Raw genomic sequence first — 9,584 nt, 5'->3', positions numbered from 1 at the left:
TTGCATTTATTAAAAAATCATGATAAAGAACAATCTATAAACCTTCTCCATCAAATCTAAATATCATTCAAGGACCAGAACACTCTCAGCAAGCCAGAGAAAATTAGAAAACACCAGCATACTCAGACAACATGACAAAGTGACTAAAGTGGTATCTATTTCATTTTCTCTGACATCAAAGAACATTATAATCTAATAATAGAAGGAAGAAGACTAAATGCAGGAATGCTAATCAGATTATTAATTTAATCAACATTACTAAAGTCTTCCAAGAACACATACAGGTTTCCAGAAAATTGTTTCTTTAAGCTTATAATTAGCAAAGAGGTATACCAAAATAAGCCTCCAAACAGCTGGCCGCAAATATGGCGGAACACCACTCCAAGCTAATTCACGCAGTTTTTCTGTGAGAAAATAAGTAGTTTAGTGGTTGGAAAAGGGAAGATGAGGGAACCAAACAAACACAGTTGCAGTTTGAATAAAAACTCATTAATTGACTTAAAGCTATAATTGCAATCCAATAAAAAAAAAAAAAAAAAAAAAAAAAAAGAGGCAAAACACCACCTCCAACTGAGAAACTTAATTTAATTTAACAATTTTACATTATGGGCCCAATGGCCTTATTAAATAAGAACACAAGGGGAACAACTATTCAAGATTTCAAGTCACAAGGAATCTAATTTTATTTATAGATGAATGCATCCATGATGCCCTTTTGAATGCAAGGGCCTTTGCCAAATGAAAATTAGCAAAGGTAAATCAAACAACATGCAAAGAGAGGACAGGATACTAGTTGGGAAGAATGCAATGACCTTCATCTCCATTTCTTGGGCAATAAAATGGAAGTGATTCATAATGTTGACTTCAACTGATCAACTTGTGAAATGACCGTTCCTAAAGCCTCTGTCCACAGATTCAATTAGACATACGCATTTTAGGCTGTTTTATTGACTGAGGAAATAGGGTTTTTTTTTTCCTATTTCTTTTCTTCTTTTAATGCAAAGCTAAGGAAGATTGTAGAAAAAGAGTGCTACCATGTATCATCATATACGTAAATCATGTGATCTTAACCTAGCATCATGGTAAAGTATGAAAAGCTCGACATGTAATAATCCTCCTACTACACTTCCAAAAATTGCCTACATACTCCTGATGAAAAGAGATGACAAGAGAACTGAGAAAGAAGGTAGTACCTAAGATAACAGTTGGTGATGACAGTTCTTTGGTGAACTTCGTTAACCTAGCCGAATCTGTAGCTCTAGAACCCATGGGGGACTTTGGAATCTCAATGTAACTCAGTTCTGGATTTGGTGCTGATGATTTCATCTTGTTAACAGATGAACTAGATTCTGAATTACTTCTGTTTTGTACTTCCTAAAAGTAATGTTCAAAGCATTTCCTTGAGCATTAAATTCTGAATTCACATATAAAGTTTTGGCCCAAAAATTGAGAAAAATATACTAGTAAAATGTTAAATCGTCATAGTTTATACCTCAAAAGATCCATCCATTTGTTCACTTGACCCTGCCTCGGTATCTGAGATTCTCCTGCCACTACTTGGGGAATATAAATTTGAGGCATCCAATGGGTCATCCCTCTGTGTTATCAATACTTTGCCAGGAAAACTGCGACCTTTCAGTAACCTGAAACTTTCATAAGAGTAGGTTATGTTCCACAATATTATAAAGAAAAAAAAGAAGAAAATCTATTACAACAGATCATAGGATTCATAGCATAGCCAAAGCAAAAGCAACTGGAGGCCATGTCTATGTGAAAGCAACTTCCATGTGGAAATTTAAGAATTATCAGCCTGTCTTCATCTTGTCCATGGAAATTGTGGTTCAGGTAGCAACAATGAAGTATCAGCATTCCTCCCACTATAATTATAAATTTATGTGCTAGGGTCTTTTAAGCATGATAAATGGGTTCAACTGGAATAAGTTGCAATGTGCAAACAGGGAAATACTAATGCAAAGCACATCAATTGAAAACAAAATATTGTTCAGGAGCAGCAAAGCTCAAACTCGGGAATACCTCCCACTCCCAAGGTAGTATAAATGCCTAATGAATCAAGCATGCCAACAAAAATAATAATAATAAGCCAGCATAACAAACGAGACTTTTTGCAAATTGCATTCACGTGTAAATCAAAAGGGGAAATATCAGCAATTCTGTGTCCAAAACCAACGTCACAGATTTCTCAGTTCCAAGCCACAATCCCATTTTCACACTCCTGAATCCAATTCGCCAAAATCAAAGGTTAATAAAGAACCGGATCTAAGATCTCGAACAGAATCTTCTTAAAAAATATGAAATTCAGACGAGCCTGATCCACGCGAAACCAAGAGGCAAAACACCACCTCCAACTGAGAAACTTAATTTAATTTAACAATTTTACATTATGGGCCCAATGGCCTTATTAAATAAGAACACAAGGGGAACAACTATTCAAGATTTCAAGTCACAAGGAATCTAATTTTATTTATAGATGAATGCATCCATGATGCCCTTTTGAATGCAAGGGCCTTTGCCAAATGAAAATTAGCAAAGGTAAATCAAACAACATGCAAAGAGAGGACAGGATACTAGTTGGGAAGAATGCAATGACCTTCATCTCCATTTCTTGGGCAATAAAATGGAAGTGATTCATAATGTTGACTTCAACTGATCAACTTGTGAAATGACCGTTCCTAAAGCCTCTGTCCACAGATTCAATTAGACATACGCATTTTAGGCTGTTTTATTGACTGAGGAAATAGGGTTTTTTTTTTCCTATTTCTTTTCTTCTTTTAATGCAAAGCTAAGGAAGATTGTAGAAAAAGAGTGCTACCATGTATCATCATATACGTAAATCATGTGATCTTAACCTAGCATCATGGTAAAGTATGAAAAGCTCGACATGTAATAATCCTCCTACTACACTTCCAAAAATTGCCTACATACTCCTGATGAAAAGAGATGACAAGAGAACTGAGAAAGAAGGTAGTACCTAAGATAACAGTTGGTGATGACAGTTCTTTGGTGAACTTCGTTAACCTAGCCGAATCTGTAGCTCTAGAACCCATGGGGGACTTTGGAATCTCAATGTAACTCAGTTCTGGATTTGGTGCTGATGATTTCATCTTGTTAACAGATGAAGTAGTTTAGTGGTTGGAAAAGGGAAGATGAGGGAACCAAACAAACACAGTTGCAGTTTGAATAAAAACTCATTAATTGACTTAAAGCTATAATTGCAATCAAAAAAAAAAAAAAAAAAAAAAAAAAAAAAACAAGAGGCAAAACACCACCTCCAACTGAGAAACTTAATTTAATTTAACAATTTTACATTATGGGCCCAATGGCCTTATTAAATAAGAACACAAGGGGAACAACTATTCAAGATTTCAAGTCACAAGGAATCTAATTTTTATTTATAGATGAATGCATCCATGATGCCCTTTTGAATGCAAGGGCCTTTGCCAAATGAAAATTAGCAAAGGTAAATCAAACAACATGCAAAGAGAGGACAGGATACTAGTTGGGAAGAATGCAATGACCTTCATCTCCATTTCTTGGGCAATAAAATGGAAGTGATTCATAATGTTGACTTCAACTGATCAACTTGTGAAATGACCGTTCCTAAAGCCTCTGTCCACAGATTCAATTAGACATACGCATTTTAGGCTGTTTTATTGACTGAGGAAATAGGGTTTTTTTTTTCCTATTTCTTTTCTTCTTTTAATGCAAAGCTAAGGAAGATTGTAGAAAAAGAGTGCTACCATGTATCATCATATACGTAAATCATGTGATCTTAACCTAGCATCATGGTAAAGTATGAAAAGCTCGACATGTAATAATCCTCCTACTACACTTCCAAAAATTGCCTACATACTCCTGATGAAAAGAGATGACAAGAGAACTGAGAAAGAAGGTAGTACCTAAGATAACAGTTGGTGATGACAGTTCTTTGGTGAACTTCGTTAACCTAGCCGAATCTGTAGCTCTAGAACCCATGGGGGACTTTGGAATCTCAATGTAACTCAGTTCTGGATTTGGTGCTGATGATTTCATCTTGTTAACAGATGAACTAGATTCTGAATTACTTCTGTTTTGTACTTCCTAAAAGTAATGTTCAAAGCATTTCCTTGAGCATTAAATTCTGAATTCACATATAAAGTTTTGGCCCAAAATTGAGAAAAATATACTAGTAAAATGTTAAATCGTCATAGTTTATACCTCAAAAGATCCATCCATTTGTTCACTTGACCCTGCCTCGGTATCTGAGATTCTCCTGCCACTACTTGGGGAATATAAATTTGAGGCATCCAATGGGTCATCCCTCTGTGTTATCAATACTTTGCCAGGAAAACTGCGACCTTTCAGTAACCTGAAACTTTCATAAGAGTAGGTTATGTTCCACAATATTATAAAGAAAAAAAAGAAGGAAAATCTATTACAACAGATCATAGGATTCATAGCATAGCCAAAGCAAAAGCAACTGGAGGCCATGTCTATGTGAAAGCAACTTCCATGTGGAAATTTAAGAATTATCAGCCTGTCTTCATCTTGTCCATGGAAATTGTGGTTCAGGTAGCAACAATGAAGTATCAGCATTCCTCCCACTATAATTATAAATTTATGTGCTAGGGGTCTTTTAAGCATGATAAATGGGTTCAACTGGAATAAGTTGCAATGTGCAAACAGGGAAATACTAATGCAAAGCACATCAATTGAAAACAAAATATTGTTCAGGAGCAGCAAAAGCTCAAACTCGGGAATACCTCCCACTCCCAAGGTAGTATAAATGCCTAATGAATCAAGCATGCCAACAAAAAATAATAATAATAAGCCAGCATAACAAACGAGACTTTTTGCAAATTGCATTCACGTGTAAATCAAAAGGGGAAATATCAGCAATTCTGTGTCCAAAACCAACGTCACAGATTTCTCAGTTCCAAGCCACAAATCCCATTTTCACACTCCTGAATCCAATTCGCCAAAATCAAAGGTTAATAAAGAACCGGTGATCTAACGAATCTTCGTTAAAAAATATGAAATTCAGACGAGCCTGATCCACGCGAAACAATTCAAAAATGGGATTTTGATATGGAATTCAGATCTGGTTACGAAAGGGAACAAATACCCTTGAACATTTCGGAGAGTTTGATTGAGCCTAGAATCGGGACTTGGTGGAGTATCCTTGCTGCTGTTACTCCTCATCATCTTTATAATTCAGAATCCTACACCATCGCCTCCTCTTTCCGTATATCTATCTGCTCTGGCTGAAACGCTCACTCCCACTTCACTTCAAATCTAAGCTACAGCTTTCATCTAATACCGAGTATTTACTTGTACAAGTAACAGATCCACTGCCTTTCATGGAGCCATGGAGATGCTATTTGTTTCATAAATGTTTTTATTTTTCTTTTTTTTTTGTTTTTGTACTCCCAGCAAAAAATGACATGAATCAAAAATGATGATGGCGTTAGAGATGGTTATGAAATGTCAATGCAAGTGTGTTATATAATAAGTTGTTTTGAAAATACTAAAAAGTATTTTATTTTTTATTTGCAATAAAAAATTTACCATCTCTTTTATTTATAATATGTTTTTTTTTGGAATAATTTATAATATGTTTTTATATACTAAAATTATTTCAATTTTGTCAGATTAATCATTATCTTCTTTTAAGTATTAAATCAGTAAGTTAAACTCGTACAGACTAACCATACTAATTCTATATACAAGACCTCACCTCTAGAGTTCAACGATCATGTAAAATTTAATTTATAAGTAGTAATACTTAACACTAGATGATACACATAATCGTGTATCCATCCCACACAATATTTAATCTGTAGGTAAATTCTTTCATTCAATTTTATCAAGTTACAAAACATATCATGCTTCTTATTAGATTAAATTTCACTTGGGAACATCCTCCAAGCGACATCATGACGGGAATCCTAGATGATAATGTTGGGATGCCATGTAACCGAGATATCATCATAGGGTATCATATGTAGGACATCGTACTTGTTGTTCCATACTAAATTATTGTAATATTATCACATTTAGTATTTTTTTTAAAAATTTCTTATTGTCATTTAATAAATACGACTAATATTTAATCAAGCATTCAATTAGAAATAGTTTATAATAAATATATAAAAATTATATAATGAGACAACAAACCTGAATCTCATGATATATTAACTCATTTATCTTAATTAATATTATTTCATATTCTTTTTTACCTCTATTTTGGATGTGTGTGCATTTTTTTCTAGTTTATGATAAGTCTGGTCCTACAAAATAATCAAATTGATATTCGTTGGAGTTTCAATTTCATTTACATTTAGATGGTAATTATGATTTTTTTTAAATAAAAATTATAGTTTCAATTCCTTAAATTTTAGAATTTAATTTTTCAAGAAAAAAGAATTTCCATGTTAATCAAACATATAATTCACATTTTCAATGAAACTATAAATATTTTATATTCCAGTGAACGAAACAAGTTATAAAATATTACTCCGTAATAGACATCACGATGTGTTTAGATAGCATTGTCATTACTAATTGAGGTTGGATTACGTTAAATCATCAAATACTTCCCTTGCATATAAGTTATCTTTAAATATATCACTTTTACTTTTTACTTTAATTATTCTAAGGTAAGATTGACCATCAATTGACTCTAATTCAAATTTAAAATAACCTTATACTACCCAAATTTGAGTATAACACACCACACCCACACATAGGGGTGGAAATAGGCTAGGCCGAGCCGGACTTTAGAAAATTAGGCCGAGCCGGGCTTTATAAAATTAGGTCTGGGCCTGCTATGGAAATCTAAAGCCTGAGCCTGGGCTTGAGCCTGTATGTAAGCTTTTTTTTAGGTTCAAGCCTGAGCCTACAGTTGGCTTGGCCTGGCCTGAAGCCTTTTTAAAAGCCTATTTAACATATAAGCCTTTAAAAAGGCTTCAAAATAGATCATAAATAAGCTTTGAGCTTATTTAAATAGGCTTGAACCTATTTAAGGCATACATTTTAAAGCCTTTTAAAGTATACCTGTAAAAAATTTACAAATAAGTTCATATTTAATAATGAATGACAAAATCATAAGTTCATATTTCATAATACAATATCCAACATCACAAGTTTAATAAGTAAAGTTCGTAATATAAAATTCAACAATGCATTATTTACTAATTACTGGTATTACTACAAATCTATAAATACTGCAATCAATTACTAGTAGGCTCATATTACATTAGTATTACTACTTTACTCATTGCTAGTAAACTGTAAACGCTAAACGACTAGCAGAATTATTGCTAGTAATTAGTAATACTAGTAATTAGTAATACTCATTATTAGCAATTTAGCATAATAGCAATAGTAACTAGTAATATCTAACACTGTTTGCTAATTAGTAAGTCGTATTTGGGATTTGGGTATTGAGAATTAGGGTTGTAGGTTATATATATATATATATATATTGGGGTTAATTTATGTATATAAAAATATATTAGATATAAAATGTAATATATAATAATTAAATATTAAATATAAATATTATAATGTATATATAAATAGGCTAGGCATGCGAACTTGTAGGCTAGGCTTTTAAATATAGGACTAGGCCTATTTAACTAAATAGGCTTCTAATTAGGCCTAGGCCTGACCTTTTTATTAAATAGGCTAGGTCAGGCTAGGCCCTAAGTAGGCCAGGCCGTAGGCCCCTATGAAGGGGCCTAGCCTATTCCACCCTTAACCCACACACATAATACATAATAGATTCAAATGATAACATTGTCTGCATATAAAAAGTGATGACTAACCGTAATCATTCATTCGAGTTTACCAATGGTCGATTATTTTAGTAAAATAAGATGATGTCAATTTCATAATTATTACAAACATCCAAGTTTCTACATCCATTCCTCTTCCCCCCTCTTTTGTCGACAACCTTCAATCATTGATATACCAAAATTATTCATCACTTTTTACTTGAGAGTATATTATCACTTGAATCCCCCTACACACGTGTATATGTATGGTGTTTTATATGAATACTTCACAATCTATCAAATCACTAATAATAATTTCATTAATATATACAAAATGATAGAATTAGACTAAATTATATACTATGTATAAAATGTTAAAATGCTTTTTTTTTTGTTTGCTAATAAACTAGGTATTCATGATTTTTTTGGGAAGATAGTTATATCGTGAACTATGATCCAACACGACAGTATTTCAGCTGTCATATTAATAGGGTGTCGTTTATAAACAATAAGTATTGAGTTTATTAACACACACATGCACACACAAAGGACATGTTATGAACACGTAGCAAAGTGAGTGATATAATGTACAATTTATGAATTATAAGCTTTGGATTTCTAAACATATAGGGGTTGTATGGTAAAATAGATTATCAACCAATTTTTATTTATTTGATAACTATTTGTTGTTTAATTGTCAAACAACCAATATGAGTGTTCAATTAATCAGTTCGTTGTAACAATTTATTGCTCGAAAACATTAAAAGTTAAAAACTGTTTAAAATAATTTTTTATAAAAAAACACAAAAAAAAAAAAGAAGAAAAACTAGATTGTGTAGACGGGCACAACAGTCTCATTATTCTCATTGTCTCTTTGTGGTACTAGGCAATAGGGTGCTTAAGAACCTGGAGGGTGTGATTGAGTGAAAGAGACTTATTTACCCTTAACCAAATGTCAAGGGTTAATCTTGTTCCCTAATACCGTAAATGTAATTAGCAACGCGACATGTAATTACTGATTAGTGTTCACACGCTTCCTAAGTCCGTGAACATATTTTTATTATTATTTTGAATAAAATAACATTTATACTTTAAAAGTCATTTTGTATGTAATAAACTATTAGCTAACAGCTAATTTATCAATAATATTTATATAACCAACTAATGATATCAACAACAGTTATAAGCTAAGTCAATTCGCTAATAATTATTTGCTAAACACCCCCTAATGTACAATTTATGAGCATTATGTTTTGAGTTTTTGAATATATATGTTAAACGAAAAAAATTAACAAAAATGATTTTGTTTTTGTCTACGATTTAATTTGTGGGGTGGGTTAAGGAGAGTCAATTCTCAAAAAAAAGCTATAGGGGCCAATTTCTCAATTACACCAAAAATATAGGGCATAAATTGATAGTTCCGTCTTTTTTTTTTTCTTTTTTTTTTTTTTAAAATTTTTTATGGAGTATTAATTACAGTATTAAAATAACGAAGTGTTATAGACTTATAGGAAATTTCTGCTTCTTTTGGAAATTTTACGACTAAAACTGGGCTTTTGGTAAAAGTCTTCGGCCCAAAAAATGGGTTGCGTGTTCTGTCCAGCCCGGAAACATGTTATCGGACCCACCATAAAGTGGGCCATATGGCGTACGTGGAAGAATGAGGTGGTTGGACGGACCTCCAGTAGACCGGAACCGCAGGTTCCCTCGAAAAAAGTTACCGGTAAAGAAGAAAAGCAGCATCCACGCGCCACCGCCTTAAGCTCCCACCCACGCGCCCCACTTTATCCATCATTGAGCTCAACACCT

At 33.0% G+C, this 9,584-nt stretch overlaps 1 protein-coding gene across 2 annotated transcripts in view; it reads right to left on the bottom strand.

Moving 5' to 3' along the window:
- Positions 1–5,458, bottom strand: part of LOC116029406 (GTPase-activating protein GYP1) — a 9,932-nt gene extending 4,474 nt beyond the window's left edge. The window contains exons 1-3 of one of the 2 annotated variants that reach the window (XM_031271400.1): positions 5,123–5,458; positions 4,216–4,372; positions 3,918–4,098 (exon numbers count right to left, since the gene is read on the bottom strand). In XM_031271400.1, the coding sequence (XP_031127260.1) occupies positions 3,918–4,098; positions 4,216–4,372; positions 5,123–5,202 (418 nt within the window). In that variant the 5' untranslated portion in view covers positions 5,203–5,458. The remainder of the gene's footprint in view (positions 1–3,917; positions 4,099–4,215; positions 4,373–5,122) is intronic. The other variant, XM_031271409.1, reaches the window with a different exon arrangement.
- Between the last annotated feature and the right edge of the window lie 4,126 nt (positions 5,459–9,584).

Source organism: Ipomoea triloba, chromosome 1 (genome assembly GCF_003576645.1).
Source record: "Ipomoea triloba cultivar NCNSP0323 chromosome 1, ASM357664v1".
Lineage (NCBI taxonomy): Eukaryota > Viridiplantae > Streptophyta > Magnoliopsida > Solanales > Convolvulaceae > Ipomoea > Ipomoea triloba.
The sequence above is the reverse complement of the archived record's forward strand: the minus strand, read 5'-3'. Positions and strand labels throughout refer to the sequence as shown.